Source organism: Nestor notabilis, unplaced genomic scaffold, assembly GCF_000696875.1.
Source record: "Nestor notabilis isolate BGI_N333 unplaced genomic scaffold, ASM69687v1 scaffold2309, whole genome shotgun sequence".
Lineage (NCBI taxonomy): Eukaryota > Metazoa > Chordata > Aves > Psittaciformes > Psittacidae > Nestor > Nestor notabilis.
In genome coordinates, this window is record NW_009943094.1 from 17,750 (window position 1) to 39,952 (window position 22,203).

At 41.1% G+C, this 22,203-nt stretch overlaps 1 protein-coding gene across 1 annotated transcript in view; it reads left to right on the forward strand.

The window, feature by feature from the left end:
- Nucleotides 1–5,285: 5,285 nt before the first annotated feature.
- DIP2A (DIP2 disco-interacting protein 2 homolog A (Drosophila)) overlaps nucleotides 5,286–22,203 on the forward strand; it is a gene marked incomplete at both ends in the record, with an annotated part of 57,132 nt that continues 40,214 nt past the window's right edge. Inside the window, 3 exons of the mRNA XM_010021722.1 lie at nucleotides 5,286–5,357; nucleotides 11,741–11,860; nucleotides 20,632–20,751. Of these exons, the coding sequence (XP_010020024.1) occupies nucleotides 5,286–5,357; nucleotides 11,741–11,860; nucleotides 20,632–20,751 (312 nt within the window). The remainder of the gene's footprint in view (nucleotides 5,358–11,740; nucleotides 11,861–20,631; nucleotides 20,752–22,203) is intronic.

Genomic DNA, 22,203 nt, shown 5'->3' on the forward strand with positions numbered 1-22,203 from the left:
ATGTCTGTTTTGCCAGGAAAAATGGTGGTTCCTCAGATGGCAGAAAAAGGAGGAAAAAACCCACCCGTGGTTTACAGAAGAGCTGTGTTGATGTGGGTCCTGTTTGGAATCAGATTGTTTAAGAAGTGCAGCAGTTCCAGATAGGGGTTGTTGTTTAGATGGTTTTGTGGTGCTTATTACAGGTTAGTTGCACCAGTTACTAGGTACTACTTGTATGCATTGGTTTCAAGCCTTGGAGTGGTAAGCATCCTTAAGAAACTCCCTGTTGATGTTGGCTGTGATGATGTTGGCACTCTGAAGCTGTATCAGGAAAGCTTGTAGTGCACATGCGTGATAGGACTCCAAAGCTCATGATCCCTTCATGCTCTAATAGCTGTAGTTTCAGAGTTTGCACAGGAGGTGCACCATCCCTTCATTGTTCTGTTGTCATCTGCGTTGGTGAGGTGTTTTCTCTTCCTATGTGCTTCCATTGTTCTCCTCAGCACTGGTTGGTGCATGATTTACTCTGGAGGATGGGTACCATGAGAAACTGAAACATTTCTTGTGCTGGCTGCATGGGTCAGTGTTCTTAAGCACCATCTTTTGATTCTCCAGCTGTTGCACCAAGTGTTACTGCCTTTCCTTACTGTTGTCTCTTACCATAGTTCCTAGAAATGCCTTGATCATTTTTGCTTTTGCAGTGGACACGAGTCACTGATATCAGAGTAATTATTTCTTTCATAATTTTTTGTTGCTTCTGATTTTGAAGTAAGTCAAAATCAGCAATGCCGTGGTCTTTCTAGAATACTTCTAGGATGATGCAAAATAAATCGTGGTGAGTTGCTTCACTTAACAAAGATATTTACCATGTCTAAGAGGTAGAATTAGAAATTAGTGCCTGCTGCATTGATTCTTCCAACTCCACCAACCCTTCAAATGCAGTTACAACCTGTGCCCTGACACACAGGTGACTTCTGAGTTATGTTTTAAACTACCAGCTAGCTGCTGCCTTTTCAAACCATTCAGGAGCCACCTTTTCAGGCAGAACTCCCTTTATACTGATGGAACTGGCAAAAGTTTTTGCAGTGATTTATCAGTAGTTGATACACCTGAGAGTGTGATATGCCTGATACAGTCAATATGCCTGAGATTGTGACTGTGCTCACCAGTGGCCTAACATTGAATCCTTAAAGGTTTTATCTTGCAGATCTAATACATATCATTCTTTTCATCCACATTTAATGCACAGTCATCTCATTTAGAAGTCTCTGTTCTTGACCAGGGGGCATTGCCTTACCTTTAGCAGGTACTAAGCTCTCAGAGCCATCGTCAGTTGTCTGGTACCCACAGTCATCTTGTGCTTACACAAGGGACTCTTAAGACCTCTTGCCAGCACAGTGTGGTGTGTGGTTTCTTACAGCTGTTCCCCATGAGAATTTAAGTGCAAACTACTGATGGAGGACTGGAGAAGTTGCTCACTTCATAGCAAGCTCCTTCCCATGAGCTGTTCAGTGTCTGTCAGCATCTTGCTCATCTTCCCTTCTCCAGCAGAAGCCTTCAAGGCCTCATCAGTGCAGGTATATACAAAGGAGCTGGATCAGCACTGGGTGTGCTTTGCCCTGTATCTTCACACAGTGAAGAGGAGAGGCTGCTGCACTCTGTAAGGCATACTGTGCTTGTGAACTGCATTGCTCACCTATGCCCAATTCCTAGTTCAAAAAAAGCTTTTTCAAAGCAGTTATCCAGTGGGTGGATTACAAAGTCAGGACTTTGCTGTGTGAGGGTTTGGGGATGTGAAGAGGCGTGACAGCAGTATCTAACCAGTGAAGCTTGTGCTTGTTTCCTATTCATGTGGTTTTGAAGAACATTGAAGCATTTACTCTGTGTTCACTACCTACTTTTCAGATTTGAGAATAAGCTAGTTCAAATTTTGGAACACAGCAAGTATATAGCCAATGAAAAATAAGTGAGGAAACCCTAATAAAATGCAGGTAATATTGAATTGGTTAATTTGGCATTAAGGTTCTGTTAGCTATAGTGGTCACACTATGAAATAAAACTGTGCCTGGGTAGATTTGGCAGATTCTTTGTGTACTCATTAAGAAAATTATTTATGTAGATCATTTTAAGAACTGCTAAGGCTTTCCTTTATGTCTAGCTTAATTTTCTCAGAGCCTCTGACATATTTTGAACTATTCCAGCTACACCAGGCAGAGCACTGACAGCTTGATTCGGTGTCCCGCTTTATCCCAGGCTTCCCAGCTGGTTTGCTGAGGCTGAGGAACCTCATCTTGCTTTTGTGTAACCTAATAACTGGGGAGAAAGTGAGGCTAAATGACAGCAGCTGTGGCCACCACACACCAGATGTGGCTAAGCAGCTCTTTTGGGAAGAGGCGAAGGCTCACAAAGAACCCCAAATGATGAGTTAATCCCACTGAGGCTCTGAGGGCGAAGGGGTGGGCAGCGATTGTCAGGGAGAATCGACCCCCCTCCCAAGCTTTAGAGAGAGGAACAAAGGAAAGCTTTGCTTGACAGCAAAGTGGGAATTGCCAGTGGGGCTTGAAAGTCGACAGAGATGCTTCTGACTTAGGACTTTTCTTAACCTATGCAAGGAAAATTCTTCAAGTCGGCATTGTAGCAGAGTCAGAGTGCAGGGAGGTGCCAAAGCTGGAGAGGTGCTGGTTTAAATGAGACTCTTTTCAACCCTGTCTGATCTACTGCTTCCAATCTGTACCTCATCTGTTGGGTGATGCCTGACCTGCACAGAGATGTAATGTAAGGATTACTTTATGAAGCTGTGGAAATGACTGTCCTCACTGGAGTAGTGGTATGGCAAGTTTTTGTTACATGCAGCATTTGTCACTTCCAGAGTTAGCTGAGATTGCTTTCATCTTCCAAATTATTTAGGTTTTAAGATAAACTGTTCTTCCTGCTGGTGCTTCTTGACTGTTTTTGTTTGGTTGATTGGTTTCTTTCCTTCCATAACTGAAAATGCTGCATCTCTTTTTGGTATCCGTTTCCTTTCTTTGTAGAAATGACTGACTTAGAAGAGCTGATCACAATGTTCACCATGACAATTTACACTCAGGCATACAAATCTGCTTGGTTATTTGTGTTTTGTTTTGGTTTCATTCTTGTTTCAATATAATTAGTTAACATATATATACAAATTATATTTCTATGTATTGCCTCTGCTAAAAAGAATTGTGCTCAAGGAAAACAGTAACCAAAGCATTTCTGTCTTTTGTCTATATTTTATATGAAATATTTACACTGGTTTATGAGTAAAACCTTACCTTATTAAAACTTATTTAAAACCTTTCTGTTTAGTTGTAGTTTGCAAAGACCGAAGCACTCCAGGGTTTGCATTTTCTTTTCCCTTACCTGTTTTGAGCAGTGTCTTAAAGCTGTCATTGCTTGTTTTGGCATTCTGTCAGTGACTTTAAATGGTGCGTATTTGTGGGGTGGTTGAATGAAGTGGCTTCGTTTCTGTTAGCACTGTCCTCTGATGTAAGAGAGGGGTGGATGTTTGAGGAAATAGCAGCACATAATGCTATGGACAATATTAAACAAAACACCAAACCCAGCACTTATGTATTAAGACAAATACCCAGGAAACATTTTAAAATACAAAGTAGGAACTTTTCTGTGTAAAATCTGACTGAGAAAAGGGGGTTCTTGCTTCTGCATCCCCAAACCACTGTCCAGATGAATTAAAAATGACTGTTACTAGTATGGTATACTGCTATATAATCTCATATATAGTTTATAGCCTCATTTCCAAGGGAATCCCATGTAAATCACACTCTGTCTTTCTCTGGATTACCTTCATAACTTGATTCTGCTGGTTGCCTGCAGGTAAGGATTGGTAAGGATAAAGACAAATACCCAGCAGAGTCTGGGACGTGTTGTCACATCTTGCCCAGAGAAGCTGTGGCTGCCCCATCCCTGGCAGTGTTCAAGGCCACGTTGGACACAGGGGCTTGGAGCAACCTGCTCTAGTGGAAGGTGTCCCTGCCCGTGGCAGGGGGTTGGGACTGGAGGAGCTTTAAGGTCCCTTCCAACTCAAACCAGTCTGGGATTCTATGATCTTAATGCACACTTATGAGCAAGGTCAGAGGCCTTAGGAGTGGGGTAGTGTTCTTGGAGTTCTGTCAAATGCAGGGTTTCCAGACATTAAGTTTTGATTTATTGTATGAAGAGGATGGAGAAAAGGTTTCAGGTTTGGCAGGAAACAAATGGCCAGAGGTAGGCTGATTTACTTAATCCTTTCACATGTAATTCATGATGGGGTTTTGGAGTTTTATTTGGGTTTTTTTTCCCTTCTTATATGCTCTTTTCAACTGTATGTTGCTGGAAGAATGCTCTTGAAGCAAAGATCGAAATCTTAAATTTTACTTTTGTGTCCTAATTCATTTGAAGATAATTATTTGCCTACATTTCTAGAATTCACCTTCTATTTGTGCATGTCCTAAAAAGTATAATCAGATATCTTTAATGGCTTTAATCTTGGCCATATTTCATGCTGGTTTGATACATTTGCCACAAGTAGAGAGGGATAAAAGTCCACTTTGTTAAAGGAACTGCAGAGTGTCTCACCGTCTTTAAGCAGGTGTGAATCATGGGAGCTGGGAGTGGTTTTAAATTGTCTGAGATCCCTGTTTTCATGTCTGTCTAGAAAAGGGATAAAGCTTGTAAAATCTTGGTGGGGTTTGGGGCTTTTTATTTTTATGCTAAGTTTCCTGCTGTTTGCCTGAAGTTCTGTTGGTCGAACCATGGCAGTGCAGATTCTGAAATGGTTCAAAACCTTTTCTGGGTCTTTGTAAAAGTTTTCCTTTTATTCTACTCTGTGAAAAGACCTCATGTTTTGCCAGTGGAGTTTTACCATGTTTTACCAGTGGAGTCTGCAAAACAGGTTTAAAACGGGATATCAGATGATAACTGTGAATAAAAGCTGGTGCTAGAAGGAGATTGCCACCTCCTACAGTTTGAAAGCTTTGTTGTCTTCAATAGTGCAACTGTTTTGTGCAGTGTAAATGGTAAATATCTCCAGAACCAGGTTCATCACAATTCTGCAGACAAAACCACTATCCCTCTGTTGTATACCTCCAAGACACTAATGATCATATCTGCATGGGTGGTATGGTTAGGGCCATGAATTTCTCTGACATCCCCAGGTCTTTGTTGCTATTGTGACTCATAGAAAGTTAACCAGTTTAATCCTAGGGATCATGAAAATGAGAAGGCTTATTTAAAACCAATTCAGTAATTCAAACCAATATCAATTTATTTCTTTGTTTCTTTAGGAGACATCACTCAGAAAGGATATGAAAAGAAAAGAGCAAAGCTGTTAGCACGGTACATACCATTAATTCAAGGTAAGAGACTACATGTAAGTTACACCTTTTGTGCTAAATCTGGGAAAATATGTAATGGAAAAATTGTCACTAAATAGAATAGATGAATCAATAGTGTTTTATTGATGTGGCATCTAACCAGTTTCTACAAAATACTGTTTAATATAAACTATTACTTCTTAAGGTGTTAATTGTCAGACTTTATCTTCAATGGCTGAAAGCTAAATGCCCAACTTTTTAATTTATTTTTATACTAGGACATGTAAATCACTCTGGGTTGAAGTCATTGTGCTGCCACCAAGCTTTAGGCTTGTATTTGCTAGGCAGATTCTTCCATAGCTTGTGAGATTCTGGTTGAGAAAAGGGAAAATGTGAAGACAACCAAGATGAATGGACCTGATAAGGAGACACTGTAGGTAGATGAGACAAAGAGAATAACAGGTATTATTTTACAATGTTAGTGTTATGCTTCAGAGAACAGAGAGATTAATGCTGTGATTTTGGTCCTGGCTTGGTTCAGATATTTACAGAAGTTACTGATTTGAAGGAGAAATGGGCAGCTCCAGCCAGTTTTGTGCAAATTGTGGAGTTAGATGATAGTCTCTTTTGCTTTTGAAATCTCAGTGTAGTGGTGCCTTTGGCTCTTAGTAGCAGGAGAGACAAAAGATTTATTCTCCTGAGTTCTGCTGAGTTGTGGTGTTTTACAGTATGTATTTGGCTTTGAACAGTTAGGACGTGATCTGGAGTTTCATCGTGGGTTTCTTAGCATGGGTTTGGTGTTGTGGATTTGCTTTTTTACCAACAGCTGTAGCTTTTCCCTTAGCAAATGTATAGTACTCTGCAGAACATGCAGGACCTAACTCATCTTTATAAAATGGCTCATTCCTTGAATAGAAGCAGTTTGGATTTCTTTGATAAATATTGCAGTCAGCAGCAAGCTTTAGCTTCACCTGCCAGGAGGAACTGTTTCACTTTTCTGTTCAAAATACCCTGTGCCTCCAACTCAGTTAAAGATTTTAAAACCAGGACCTGCCTTGGGCAGGGACACTTCACACTAGATGATGTCACCCAAGGCTCTGTCCAACTTGGCCTTAACTACTGCCAGGGATGGAGCATTTACCTCTTTGGGCAGCCTGTTCCAGTACCTCACCACCCTAACAGGAAGAACTTCTTCCTTACATCTATCTTTGATAGACCATGCCTTGTATGTTTCTCAAATGAACCGTGTAAGACCTCTGTTCCTGTCAGGAGCCCCAAATGTGGTTATATCCATCATCCTTCGTAGCTTGCTTTCTTCTTTTCCAGTTAATATGCCTAAATAGACATTGCCTCTGCTGACTCAGCTAATGTCACCAAATTTATGTAAGTGATGTGGCCAGCATCTCCTTGAAAGTTAATAGCCAAACAAAGAGTGTTTTAACAGGGATTTACCAAGGTCCATGGCCTCAGTCGTGCTGCACGGCCAGCCATCTTCCCCTGATTGCTGTGCTTCACTGCTGTTCCCTGCTCTAGCGTTGGTTTTGCTGACTCTTTGCCACAGAGGCTTTTCATTGTCTGTCTTCTGCTTCTTTTGCTGCCTGCTTTGATTAGACCTGGGCTGCATGGCACTTAGGTAATTTATATGAATTTAGGTTGTCACTGACAGGCAGAATTCCCTATGTTAGGAGAGAGAGGCTGCTTGTGAAGCATCTCCTGAACTGCTGCTTTGGCTACTTCAGCCCAGCGTTCAGTTAGAATGGGATGAGTTTTACACCCTGCTTAGGAAGGACTGTTACTCTGAGAAATAAAAGTTGTAGCTCATGACACGTAGGTGTTGTGCTTACCAGTCTTGTCATAATGTCTAACTGAGCATGTCTCTTGGTGTTGGCGTTTTCATTGAAACAATTTAGTTTCCTGCCTAGTACTTGGATTCATGAATTTTTAACAGATACTTTTGTATTTCTTGCTGCAGTTGTATGCTTCCTTTAATAGCAAGTAATATCATCCTTAAAATGGTTTCATTTCCTCCAAGTGGAAACTTATGCACTGAAGTTTACTTCCTTGAGTAGAGGAAAATGTTACAGAACAGTGGAAGATTGTCAAGCACAATCATTTATACAATGTCTATTATTATTTCTTTAAACTCATGATTTTCTGATCTCTTATTCTGGGTAATAAATTGCATTGGGTAGACCCTTGTGCAGTTTCACTGACCCAGAAGGTGTGAACACTTAGATCACTTCAGATTTTGAAGACAAAAATGTGTGCATTGGGTAATACATTCTGGCATGTGATATGACAGCAAAGAATGATAAAATTGGACTATGACCTGAGTAAGGACTGGATGCTTAATAACTTCTCAGGCAAAAAAGCGAAGAGAGGTCCTCAGATTTCAGTCTGTTGGGGGATGATTTTCATTTAGTCTCCAGCCTTAACTTTGCTGTAAAAGGATCTGAAACTCAGCATGTGTTTTATGTAGAACTTTAGCATCTAGGTTGTTTTTGTGAGAAGAGGGGTGCGTTTTTTTTCATTACAGTTCAGTAGGAAATAACTGTATCCAAAATTCTGTTTAAAGCAATTGGGAATTAATATGTCTGTTACTGTGGAGCTGTGCTTAACCTAGGTACGCATCAGCACAGTATCAGCTTTGCTGAGAAGACTGGGTAGTGTGAGGTACACAAGTGACAATGAAACCAACGGGTTACATGCAGATACTTCGTGTGAAAGTGCTACACAACAATGCACCTCTTCTGCCATGATGCATGAAGCAGTACTGATGGGGAAGGAGAAGTTATTTCCAGCACACCTCTCCTGCTCCTTCCATACATTAATAGATGGCTGAAAAACCTTCCAAGAAAGACCTCACCTATTCTTGTAGACTGCCTCTCTAACAAGGAAAGTCCTGAAGCTCCCTCTCCTTTAGGGCAGGCAGAGGCAGAGCCAACTAAGAAATACTGCAGTCCTCAGCCAAAACCTCCCTGGTTTTAGCAGGGACTCTCTGTGAGTGTAGGTAGTAAACAGACCACAGTGGAGACGGATGAACAGGAGGTCTGCAGGGCTTGGATCCATGGAGAAGGGGTGGAAACCAGAGTCAGGGTTGGAGGAAATGGGCTGAAGAGCCTTAGGTGGTGGGTCTTTGGGCAGAGCTGTGTGCTGGGTTTGGAGGAGACAGCAGAAGGGGATGAGGGCAGAGCTGAGTAGAGCGAAAGGCTGGCCTAGAGCCAGACAGGGAGTTTCCCGCACTTGGTTTATTTTCCCCCTTGTCATGCCCCTTTTTCTTTTAGTGCTCTGAACCTGGTACGTTGTCTTTTGTTCATTTCTTATTTCTAGATCCAGCTCAACAGCTGCAGAAAGGTTTAATGGTGTATGAAGAGGCTGAAGTTGGCCTCCCTCTTCCCTTCTCCTCTCTGCAAGGCTCTCTAATGTGATATGTCATCTTCTGCAGACCGGGTATTTCTGGAGGCATAATACATAACTGGGTAGCAATGCAAGTGAAACTGAGCTGAGGGATCTGTTACCATGCTACTTTAGCTCCTTTGGCTTCGCTTTTAAATTTACCATTAAAACTCAGAAGATTCATTTTTGATTCAGCTAGTAAACTGCTACAACTTCTCTTATATAATTAGTTTAGAACTGAAATTACTATGAATTTCTGGTTTGGGAGATAAATTTCCAGATCAGTCTTTTTGCAAAGGTAAATTAGATTAATCTACCAAATCTATTTAGATTTGAATTTCTAATAGATGTTACAAATAAGGGTCTCCTGAGACATTGGTGAAAGTCTTTAAAAGCAGTTGAGTTTGACTTTAAGATGTCACATCTTACACAATGAGATGGAAGAGGCAATAGAGCAACTGCTCTGCATGTGAGTTCTCAGAAGAGTCCTCTAGCAATCAAGTCTGTGCTTTTGCTAAGTGTGTTTTTGACATTTCTCTTATGAAGACAGGGGGAGAGAGCTGGGCTGGTTCAGCCTGGAGAAGAGAAGTCTCCTTAAGGGGAGACCTTAGAGCAGCTCCCAGTGCCTAAAGGGGCTACAAGAAACCTGGAGAGGGGCTTTGGACAAGGGTCTGTAGGAACAGGCAAAGGGGGAATGGTTTTAACCTGCCAGAGGGGAGACTGAGATGAGCTCTTAGGCAGAAGTTCTTCCCTGTGAGGGTGCTGAGGTGCTGGCACAGGGTGCCCAGAGAAGCTGTGGCTGCCCCATCCCTGGCAGTGTTCAAGGCCACGTTGGACACAGGGGCTTGGAGCAACCTGCTCTACTGGAAGGTGTCCCTGCCCATGGCAGGGGGTTGGGACTGGATGAGCTTTAAGGTCCCTTCCAACACAAACCACTCTGTGATTCTGTGATTGTATGATTCGTGATTCTATGATTAATTTATCTGTGTGTCTGATGCCAGATGTGTTTAGCCAGGCATCGTCCACAGCAGTGCTGGCACTTGTCTTCATTGTCCTGTCATCTGGTCAGTGCTCTTACCATAAAATAGTTTTTGGTTCTATAAATCAAAATTGCTAAAAGTGTCAGTGTTAGTCTTGACTCTTCAGTGTTAGTGAATGGAAGAATACAGTTATAATTCCAATATTAACTTTAATTTCATCCTGTAGAAATGAATTGTTCAGTTAATTGGAATGAGCAGCCTCTTTAAGATGACTTTTCATTTTTGCTAGCTTTGACTAAGTTAAAAATGGACAAAATTGAGTGATAGTGGATCAAGTCTTCAGTGTGTACTGCTTAAAATGTTATTTTTGTAAAGCTCATCAGTGTGAATGGGGGATTTAGCAAATTACCCAGCTGCTTTTGCTGAAGGCCAAGGTAGTGATTTGCATAGTACCAGAATAAATTACCAAGTTCACCAAGCTTGTGAAACGGGATTTTTCTGGCACATAATCGTGCAGCCTAAAAGTTACATGCAATATCTTACTGTTTTTACCAAAAAGTGATGCTTTTCAGATTGACCCTTGGTATTTTTGCATTATGAAGTGAAACCTTTGAGAGGGTGCAAAGGGATATTTAACCTGAAGAAATGCAGTTGTAGTTGCCAACAGCACCACTGCTTTTGAGCCTCATCCTAATTTAAAGGGGACTTCTGAGGTTCAGTGATACATATTTCATGGTCATGGCTTGGTTGTGATCTTCTGAGTCCCTATTCCAAGGCTGTGTAGTTACCTGCTTACATACTAGCTGCAGGAGTTCAAAATGGGGGTTCATGGGCTATACTGCTCCTGGGGAGAGAGACAGGTTTCTAAAGCTAGGTACTGAACCGTAGGACTGGAAAAGATAAGAGTAAGGAATTCAGACTGGAGCATTAATATCTTCTTCCACTTAGAACTTACAACTCTCTTTTGGAGGAAAAAACCCCAATTTAGTTATTGCATTATGTGTTGCATCTGCTCTTTTCTTAGCTCAGGCTTTGAAGAGATGACTTGCCTTAATCTTTTTAATTTAATGTGAAGTTACTTATTGTATACAGATCAACAACTCCCACCAGACTCTTGACTTGTGGTTATGTTAAACGTTTGTTCACATGAAAGGTACAATACAGTTCTTGAGTGTTTTCAGCACTCTTCAAGTGTCAGAGATGTTGAATCAATTCTCTTGGCAGACTAAAGTTGCTTTTCTTTTAGAAACAGAATTCTGCTAATTCAGGGAATGGTTCCTCTTCATACTGGCTAAGCACATGATGTTTCAGTGCTACTCAGCTACATGCTCAATTGCCCTCCATTGAGGACACTTCAATTTCTTTACTGGCCTGTCTCATTTTCCCTATCGGCGCCTGTTGTCCACTTAAAAAGCTTCACTTTTGGAGAGTAGGAAATTATCTTCTTTCTGTATAGCAAACTGTAAAAGACAGGAGCGTGTCTCCAGAGTTGGATGCCCAGAGAAGCTGTGGCTGCCCCATCCCTGGCAGTGTTCAAGCCAGGTTGGACACAGGGGCTTGGAGCAAACCGGACTCGAGCCAGCTCTAGAGGAAGGTGTCCCTGCCCGTGGCAGGGGATTGGAACTGGATGAGCTTTAAGATCCCTTCCAAGCCAAACCAGTCTGGGATTCTGATTCTATGATTTCTTTTGATGTCCAGCAGTTAGGTGGGAGAGGGTTGGCTCCCTTTCCCTCCCCCTGCATGGATCTGGCATGCAGAACACCTAATGACAAAGGATTTTAAACTCCTGCAAGGAGCAAAGGAATTTTTTCTGATATTCAGAAGTGTTCCTTATCTTCTGTGTGAAATGCTTATCAGATGAAACCAGGGTTTAGTTTAAATAATTTAAAATGCAGTTGGAAGATGAGATTTGTTTTTTAAAGGTATAGTCTGAAGGCTCCAGTTGAACTTGTCTACGTTCTTGACACCTACTTACTCAGGAAGCACATGTTTTGTTTGTGAGCCTGTTTGTACTCACAAATTTCATACTGAAATCAAACTGTATTCCAGGTGTGGATCCATCCCTGCAAGCGGAGAACAGAGTGTCAGGCTCCTCACAAGCTACCACCACTGGTGTGAAACAGCAAAAATCACGTTCCACCAACTCAAGGGATGAGCGCTTCCGCTCTGGTAAGGACAAGAAATGTAGCTAAAATATTAACTGTCTTAAGAGGAAATTTAGGGGGCCTACAAGGATGCTGGAGAGGGACTCTTCATTAGGGACTCTAGTGGTAGGACAAGGGGTAATGGGTTTAAACTTAAACAGGGGAACTTTAGGTTAGATATAAGGAAGAAGTTCTTCACAGTGAGGGTGGTGAGGTGCTGGAATAGGTTGCCCAAGGAAGTTGTGAATGCTCCAACCCTCGAGGTGTTCAAGGCCAGGCTGGACAGAGCCTTGGGCGACATAGTTTAGCGTGTGGTGTCCCTGCTCATGGCAGGGGGTTGGAACTAGATGTTCTTAAGGTCCTTTCCAACCCTAACTAGTCTATGATTCTATGATTCTATTACCTACTACACCTAAATAAAAAGTTGGAAGTGCTTTGGAAGACTGGAATAGCTGATGAATATTTCTCAAGTAGCTTTTTGTATTTCTTATACATGAGTGGTTTTGTTCAAATCCAGAGTGGAGGAAAAGCCAGGAAGGAAAATAATTGTAACCATGTCTTCTGATGTTTTTCTTACTGTGATTTTTATACCATGCTTAACAATTTTCTTCTTGTTTGCTGAGAAAAATGATTGGGTTGCAGTTTGTGGAGCAGTTATTTAAATATTTAGAAAATTACATTGTGTAGGCTGTGGGTTATTTTGCTTGTCAGTGGGTTATTTTGTTAAAGGAAGGTTATAGGATTATTATATTTGTTGTAGCTCACTTTCAGATATTTCCTGGTTTAAAGCAAGTGCACAAAAAAGGGAAATGTCACAATGGATATTCTACTTAAAATTAAATGGACACCACTGTGACAAACCTGTTTTGGAAACTTCTGTGAAAATACCAATATCCTCATCACATCCTGTTGCTATTGTTACTTCTCAGGTGGTTGAAGTACAGTTTCCCTGTGAAATTCCTTGTCACAATAGTAAGAACAGGCAGGTGTTTGGAAGGTGCATTCTCTCCTAAATACCTTTGAACTGGAAATTTTTCTGTTTGTTTTCAAGGGTACTTGTATGTCTTGGGTTTGGGGATGGGAAATGCAAGTAATGGCATGCACTGCATATCCTTACTGTGTTGATGGCCTTGCATTGCCTTGCTTTTTAGCATAGTGGTTATTGCATCATATTTATATAGTATCAAAACCAATTAAATGACGTGTTTAAGAGCATGTACAAATTGGTTATGTATATTCTTGCATTCCAAATGTATCATGAGTATGCTTTCACTGTTGAAGATACTGGGGAAAAACCCAACAGAATTAGTGGTTGGATTACAGCCACGTTTTCCAAGTTACTTCGTGACCAAGTGTATTCCAAATAAATTACAAGCATGAATCTGATAGAAATTAGATAATTAAAGTAATGTGTAGTGTTGTTAAACTAACACATAAAGTCTGCAAAAAGAGTAGAACTACAATGAGGAACTATTAGCTGAGAGAGCTGGGAGGGTCTAGAGCAATATGCTGTGTATGAACAATATGCTCTATATGAGCACTATGCTGTCTACATGGACATTTTTCCTGTCTCAGAGCCTCAGATGTCCTATTTAATTTGCACCAAGGATACTTACAAAAAGCAAACCAATAAAACAGAAGGAAGTAAAGAACCCTGCCATACTGTTGGTGCTGTTTGGGGAAGTTTGGCGTTGGCTCATGCCACATTGCAAGACACAGAGAAATGGGTGGATATTAACAAGTTCAGCTCCCATACTTGCTGATGAATAGATCACTATGATGAATAGTGTCTAAAGGTTAGGCTGACTATCAGTGTTAATGATCAGTGCTTCCTCTTTTCCTAGAATTAATATTTCTATGGCCTTGTTGATTTTAAAATTCTTTAAATGGAATTTCAGTGATTCTGAAGCACTAGTCACAGCCCCGTCAGGCCAGAGCTTAGGCAATACTTTTACATCTCAATATGAGCATTTCTGAATGACCTTGAGTGTTCAGTGGACAGTTACTCAAGATTAAGCCTGATGTGTAGGGATTTTAGGTTATTTCTTGTACTTACTACTGGCCAGTGCCAAAACCATAGATAGTATTTTACAAGGACTGCCACATACTTGTTGAAAGTATTACTACTCTGATTCTAATAGATGCTGACTCATGTAGTTGATTCGAGTCTGAAAATGCTTCACATCGGAGTTGCCTTCCAGTATCTAAAGGGAGCCTAAAGGACGCTGGAGAGGAACTGCTCATCAGGGTCTGTAGCAATAGGACAAGAGGTGATGGGTTTAAACTGAAACAGGGGAAGTTCAGGTTAGATATAAGGAATCAGTTCTTCCCTGTGAAGGTGCTGAGGCACTGGCACAGGGTGCCCAGAGAAGCTGTGGCTGCCCCATCCCTGGCAGTGTTCAAGGCCAGGTTGGACACAGGGGCTTGGAGCAACCTGCTCCAGTGGAAGGTGTCCCTGCCCGTGGCAGGGGGTTGGAAGTGGATGAGCTTTAAGGTCCCTTCCAATACAAACCAGTCTGTGATTCTGTGATGCTCTTTTCCAGGGGTACTCATGCTGTGAGATTAATGTCTACATACAGCATGAATAGAAATGTTGCTGTCTCAGAAAACACCAGTTACTGCAAAGTTGCTTCACTTGGTTCCTCCAGTGCTTTGTCAGAATGAGAGTCACGGTAAGGAAGTTGTGAATGCTCCAACCCTGGAGGCGTTTAAGACCCGGTTGGACAGAGCCTTGGGCGACATAGCTTAGTGTGTGGTGTCCCTGCTCATGGCAGGGGGGGTTGGAACTAGGTGATCTTAAGGTCCTTTCCAACCCTAACTATTCTATGATTCTATGATTCTATTGCTTCACAAAATAGTCACAATTTAGCTGAGAAATTCTAGCTATGCTAAAAGCATTTCCTACCTAAAGAAAAGATGTCCGTCACCACTGGCTTGAAATGTTGTTAGCTTTTTTAATTTCCCCATATGTTGGCATACTTTTGAAGGGTAAACAGCTTTAGGCTGTAATTCTGGATACTATTGCTTCTTTTATCCCTTTCTTTGCCTCTCATGACTTCTGCTATGTCCTTTCCAAGAGTAGCTGATGAGGGTGGAATGCCACTTTTCACAGAACAGGATCTCTTTCTGGAGCAATTGTAGTTATTTTAGAACCGTCAACAAAATGACTTAAAATAAGCGAGTGAAACAATTTTGCCTTTTTATGTAATTAATCTGCCATTTACTAGCTGTAAGCACATTTTTAATAGTTTCCCACACTTGTCCATTTAATTAACTCTAATTTTTACTATCCACAGATATTTATCTTCAGGCAGTAAATATTACCAACAGCGAATACCATCAATAAATACTGTAGGCTACTCTGTAACCTAATAGTTCCTGGGACTGCAGTTAACATTCCAGTGCTTTACCTAGGTTTCTATCCTGTTAAAGGATGTGTGGTAGAGACATGGAGAAATGCAAGGACTTTGCAAGCATTCATCCATCGTAAGCCTAAAACTCTTGCACTTGCAATTCAGATGGTGATGCACCAGCTCTTGCTGCTGGCTTTTCTTCCAAGGAGGGTACGCGGTTTCTGGTGGAGGCTCTGTGCCTTCTGTGTTCAGTCCCACTGCTGCTGGTTTGGGGTCAGAATACAAATGAGTTAGCTGGTAAGCCTTGAGGGTGTCTAAAAAACCTTTCCTGGCACCTGTTCTTTCTCTTTCCACTCTTGTATTTTCTTCTGCTGAATGTTCTTAAGCTTATTGGAGATACAGCTGTAATATACAGACTGTTCTTCCGGGACAGAATCTGGTCTAGTGGAAGGTGTCCCTGCATGTGGCAGGGGTTTGGAAATGAATTGTCTCTTCCAACTCAAATAATTCTATGATTCTATGAATATAGGATGCATTTGTGGAGCTGCTCTTGATGAGGAACAGGCCTGCTCACCGTGCAGGCGTGATCCTTGTATAGAGTAGTGGGAAGTATACAGGGGCTCCCTTTCAGTTCCTGTGATAGAGCTTGGTCCCATGCTGATACTATGTGCTGTAGTAGCCTTCCTGGAGTCATACTGCCTTTTAAAATCACTTTTACTTCTCCCTCTCTCGACCTCCCTCGGCAATCCTTGTCACAGGGATGCCATCATACAGGGACACTTTAGAGTGCCATTTGTAGAGGCAGACAGGACTGGTTGCTTTAGCTGATGGCATTTGGAGACCTGTGAGAAGCAGGAAAACTGGTCAACCTATGAATGCCATTTTTAGTTCAAACAACTGTAGAAATCGTTCCTCCTGTCCCTAAGGCAGGAATAAAAATCAGAGGCTGATAAACAAGCAGAGGCTACAAACAGGGAAGAAAAATGCTCTTCTAATAGCTGGAGGGTTTAGGGTCTAAGACTTTAGGTGATTTATAGTCCACAAAGTATTTCTTAGTTTTCCTCTCCCATCCTTTTTCAAGGACATGTAGAAAGAAAGGAAATGAGAATAGGTACTTAAAATGGAAGAGAAGATTACGGGATTTACTGCAACAGAGGAAGGGAAAAATGTTTTGCATCAATAATAAATTGTTGATGGCTGTTTGCAGCTTGCTAAAGTGCAGAAATAAGTTTTTCAAGGCTTTTTCTTCTGCTTTTGGATATACTTTTTTCTCACTTTGGTATGTGTAATCTTCATGTTAATCAGATGGTGGGCTTGCTGATGTCAATCAGATGGTGGGCTTGCTGTTCATCTCTCCACTGCTCACTGCTGAACATTTGCGTTCTCTGCTCTCAAATATGGTGCAATTCAGATCACATTTGATCTGGGTTTAATGACTGTTTAACTCACCAGCGAAGACTAAAGTCCACGGCTCTTACATGTTAAATCAGTTTCACAGTACGTTTTTAACAATGTAGTAGTAAACAATGACAGAGAGCTGCTTTTTGCAATTCTGCTATCCAACTAAACTTTAATTTATTACCTTATGAATTTTTATAGCCTGAATGTTCTGCTGCTTTAAAACGATTTAATTCCTTTTACTTTACTTTTTTTAGTGAAGTCTCTTTTGTTGTGTACATAATGCAAAAAAGCTCTTAAAGGACACGTGAAATAGGAACAAAGCGTTCCAGGCAACCCTTTAATTTCTTTGGCTGAGAGAATGGTCCTAATCAGTTGTTATCCAAAGACAAGATATTAACAGAAAAATTTCAAGCTGGAGATAGATCTTAATGAGTGTAGAAGGAACTGATGAGTTTAATCAATGCTATAAAAATAAACCATGAAACAGAATAAAATAGTATCCTGACTGGTTGCGTTTTTATCATTCAATCTCGTGTTTTCCAGCTTTTGGAGGTGGGAGTTGGGAGAGTGAGAGGAGGAGGTGGAGCTGATTTTGCCCTCTGGAAATGGAGTAAAAAGTAGTTCCCATGCTTGCTACCACAAATCTGTGCGATGTTATGACCTGTTCCACTCTCCTTTCTTAAAATTCCTCAACACACCTCTGCCTCGAGCCAGTCCTTTCCATTCCCTAAATGCACAGCTAGCTAAGAATGCTTTCAGTTTTTAATCTGCAGTGTTATTTAACAACTTAATGGGTATATACAAAGAGTATAAATATTGCATGTTATTTTCTCTTTTGGAAGACCTTTTCTGGGGTAAAAAACATTTGTTATGTTCTACCAGATGTAAGAAAAGTGTCTTCTAAATTAAACACAGATATATGCATGGTTGAAGTGAATGCATCTCGTAGTTACTGTCTATATTTTAAACCTCAGTTTTAACTGGAAGTTCTGCCATGGAAATGTGGCTTGCAGAATTGGAATTTTGTCCCTAACTTTTAAAGGCTGAAAACATAAACTTCAAGTAATATTTTTGACCCTATGGATAGCAGTAACTGCATAAAGTACAGGAAAACAAGAAGCGTCTTGAGTTCTGCTTAAACTTTCTGGACTTAATGGAAATGAGAGGTTTGCTTCTGGGTATCCCTGAGAGTAAACTTCAACAGTGGGTATTTACAAGGAGGGGAGGAAGAAGTATCCAGAACCAAAGATCAGGAGTAGCCAAGACTTGTCCAAAAGCAGTAGCTCAGATGTGGGGAAAAAGAGGCAGGGAGAGATAATTTTTAATTCATGACACATGTATTGACAACTCCTTGGTGTGAAAGTCAGCAGCAAAAATCTAACATGGTGCCAAATATTACAAAAAATAATCTTGTCTCAAAAGAGGTTTGAAAAGTGTGTGGGGGTGTTATTTTTTTTTTCACCTCAGAATAGGTGGTCCTTGAACCTCAGAAGTTGGTTGCACAGAAGGTTCTTATTTGAGACAAGTTTACCTAGTGAATTCCTACCTAGTAAGTTCAGCAAGGCCAAGTGCAGGGTCCTGCCCCTGGGTCATGGCAATCCCAAGCACAAACACAGGCTGGGTGGAGAATGGATGGAGAGGAGAAGAACTTGGGGGTGTTGGGTGAGCTGTTGGAGCGAGTCCAGAGGAGACCACGGAGCTGCTGCAAGGGCTGGAGCAGCTCTGCTCTGGAGCCAGGCTGAGAGAGCTGGGATGGGGCAGCTGGAGAAGAGACGACTTCTGAAGGGGGGACACCTTAGAGCAGCTCCAGTGCCTAAAGGGGCTCCAGGAAACCTGGAGAGGGGCTTTGGAGAAGGGGAAGTAGGGACAGGACAAGGGGAATGGCTTGAACCTGCCAGAGGGGAGACTGAGATGAGCTCTTGGGCAGAAGCTCTTCCCTGTGAGGGTGCTGAGGCGCTGGCACAGGGTGCCCAGAGAAGCTGTGGCTGCCCCATCCCTGGCAGTGTTCAAGGCCACGTTGGACACAGGGGCTTGGAGCAACCTGCTCTAGTGGAAGGTGTCCCTGCCCATGGCAGAGGGTTGGGACTGGAGGAGCTTTAAGGTCCCTTCCAACCCAAACCAGCCTGTGGGTCTATGGTAAGTCCTGTAAGAACACACAGGTGATACGTTATATTTGCATATATGTGTATTTTTAATTCAGCACTGACCAGATTATCTGGAGGGGAGTTGGAGGCTTAAAAAGTGACATTGTTACTGCAAAGAACCAAAGAACAAAGAAAAAGACCAAATATATTGCGTCTTCTGGAAATTCATGCTTCTGCGTTTATGGGCAGCATTTGTAATCTGGTTTTGAAATGGAGAATTGAATAGTTGTCCCCCAAGTGTTGGGTGTTTATTCAGTATATTGGGACACCTTTGGAAAGTGTTCCATGCCAAGACTTCCTAAAGGTTCACATTGATATGCTGTGCTTTGCTGTTTCATAGGTTTTCATTCTCTGGGATGCTCAGAAGTCTCTTCTGCTTCTTGTTAAAATAGGTACTTCCCCTGAGCTCTCTCTTGCTTTGGCAAAGTTAACTGGAAATGATCAGCCTATTTAAAATAAATTAGTGTTATGAAGAGCCTCATGCTGAGCATGACCCAAGCAGGTACAGAGCTGGTGCCATAAAATATGGAGATTTACCTGCAGTCATCATCAAGGTTAATTCCTATGGGTATGGGGCAGAGAAATTACTTTTATATCTATCTATATATATATAGATAGATATCTATGTATCCATATATCAGATGTGTAAGTGTATGTATGCCATGTGCCTGAGTTTCATAGTACATATTTGCTGCCTTAGGTGGATACTTAATGAAAAAATACATCTTTGTTTTTCAAATTGAACCATTTTATTCTGTAATTGTTCTGTAATAGCTTCCACATAAAAGCAACGTGATAAGACAAATGCATAATCACAACACTTGCTTTTGGACCCCTTGTAGCTATTTGTAAGTGTAGTTTGTACTTGTATTTCATGAGATTGACTCTGTAAGCCGTAAGTTAAAGAATATTTTTGGTCTGCCTCGTTTCTCCTTGGTATCTGTTCTCTTGAATTTTCTTTCTACATGAGGTTTCTCTTTTGACACCATTGGAATATATCTATGTGAAAGAGAAAAATCTGCTGAAGGCAATTTAGAACTACTTGAATTTATTAAATTTTATCTGCAGTGTGGTTTTGATAGAACACTAAATTCTTCTTTAATCTCAGTTTTGGTTTAAAAATAAGAAATGTTAATATATACCTATTGACCATATTAGGGCAATTTTTGCTTTCAGGAAAGTAAAACCACTTTGTGTCTCTTCCCTAATTCTTCATACACTTTTGCCACTTCTTTCTATTTTGTATTACTTGCATACTTCTGTGAGAGCTTCAAGTATGCGTTTCCCACTTATTTTCTGTTCAGGATGTAGATGTTCAGGAGGAAGAGTCCAGTGCTGTTGCCAGTTTACAGTATCTGCATTGATATTTCCCCAATAAATGAAACTAAATCATAGCTTGGAACTAATGTACTGGGTATTCTGTAACATGAGTGCAAGATTTTTTCAGGGTGTTCTTCCTAAATGATACTTTCAAAGCCTCTTTGAGCTGATTTCATAAGAAAATATGTCGACTTGACCCTTAACTTTCGAAACCATTGCTTCTGAGCTTAGTTCAGTGGGGGACAAACATATTTATTCAATCCTACTAAACACCCTTGAAGCAGAAACAAGTGATATGAGTTGTCACAGCTTCAGAATTGCAAACCGTGTTACTGTGGCTTAGCTTTGGACCTTCCTGCTCTCCAAGAAGTGCTGCTTCCACTGGAGCTTGGAGCCTCCTCCTTTCTTCAAGCTAAGCAATCGGGCTGAATGAGACTCAAGCCAGAAGGGCCATCATATGCAATTCAGCCTTTGGATATGAGCTTTAACAGATGGCATCGATGCTTTCAGTGTTTTTAGAAAGGAATAATGGTTACACTTAACGTCTTAACCTTTTTTATTTTCTCTCTCCTATGTAGATGTCCACACGGAAGCAGTACAAGCAGCACTGGCAAAATACAAAGAGAGGAAAATGCCCATGCCTTCAAAAAGACGGTCTGTTCTTGTACACTCTTCAGTAGAAACGTACACACCTCCAGGTATCTATTGAGTTAACCTACGTAAATCTTGCCAGGTGAACATGCTAGCGAAATATAAAGAGCAAATGCTTTGTAAGTATGTTGCAATAAACCTCTTCTATATTCATGGCTGCATTTCCTGATCGTCAGGTGTTGGTTGGATTTGTCCTTTGATGTCTTTCCTCAAGATTTTTAGTCTCTCATCTAGAGGTGCTGTAGCTGCTAACGGTGCACTTGGAAGCAATCATAGAGTGAGCAGTTGCCCTTCAAGCATTAGGTATGTTCTCTGACGTAGTGTCTCCCTTGGAAGATCATCTTGGCAAGCATGTCAGAGCTGTAAATACCATATTTCACATTGCATAAGATTCTTTTTTTAAGAGCTGAAGAAAATGCCAGAGCATGAAGTTGCTGCATTGACTTGCAGAACACCCATCAGATGGTTTCAGCTGTGAGGAATTTAAAACTTTTCAAAAATCAGATGCTCTAATTCAGCATCAGATTGTTCAGATTGTTTTGGTCAGAACGCTTTATTTTTTAAGGAGAAAAAAGTGATCTTCCTATTTTCTCACAGTGAATTCTCTACAGGTTAGGAAAATCCTTCTCCAGATGACATGCGCTAGCACGCCAAGTGTTTTCAGGACAGCATCTTCTATAGAAAGAGGAGGAATTGCCCTAAGCTCTGAAGTTTTGAATGATGTGCTCTTGCCTTTCCTGAGTAGAAGCACACTGACCTCTAGTGCCCTTCCCCATCTAATGTATTTCTTATCTCCCTTGTTTAAAAGAGCAGGTCTGATATGCAGCTCTCTTGTTTCCTCAGCTATGTTTCTTCTTTCTGTTCTTCCCATTTAAAGGAAATTCCACTTTTCTTTGCTAGTCATACACTTTTATATATTATTTCTGTGGGTTTGATAGTTATTTCATTAGTTAATAATCTGCTTGTGTAGTCTTATATATTGTCTTTCTTCACCCTTTATGTTTTTGCTGATATGTTAAGGTGGTGTGTTAAGGATTAGCTTATTTTTCTAGTACTTGTATACTCAGAAGCCCGTCGGGGCGGTAGTTGCAACAGGGGGATATCATGCACTCAAGTTTTCTCACATTCGTGTTAGTTTTTTATGTGAAAGATGTTGTGAATTCCATAAAGTGAAATCCTGGGGAAAATGAACTTACAGTGACCATCTGTTTACCAAGGCTTTGGGAGAGAGGCCCTGAGTGAGGTTTCTGTTTGTAGCTCTTCAAAGCAGTATTCCTTCTCACCCTCCAAAATAAACTCTGATAGAACAATCATCAGTGCATTTTAGGTATCATCACTCTGTTTCTCTCATTCCCTTAGTGTGACAAATTACTATGTGCTTGGCATGAGATTTAGCACAACAGAAAAAGAACACACCACTGTTCTGCCTAGGATTTGGTGCCCAGAAAAGAGCTGGCATCCAGAATCCTGCTGAGAGCAGAGGACAGCAAGGCATTCCT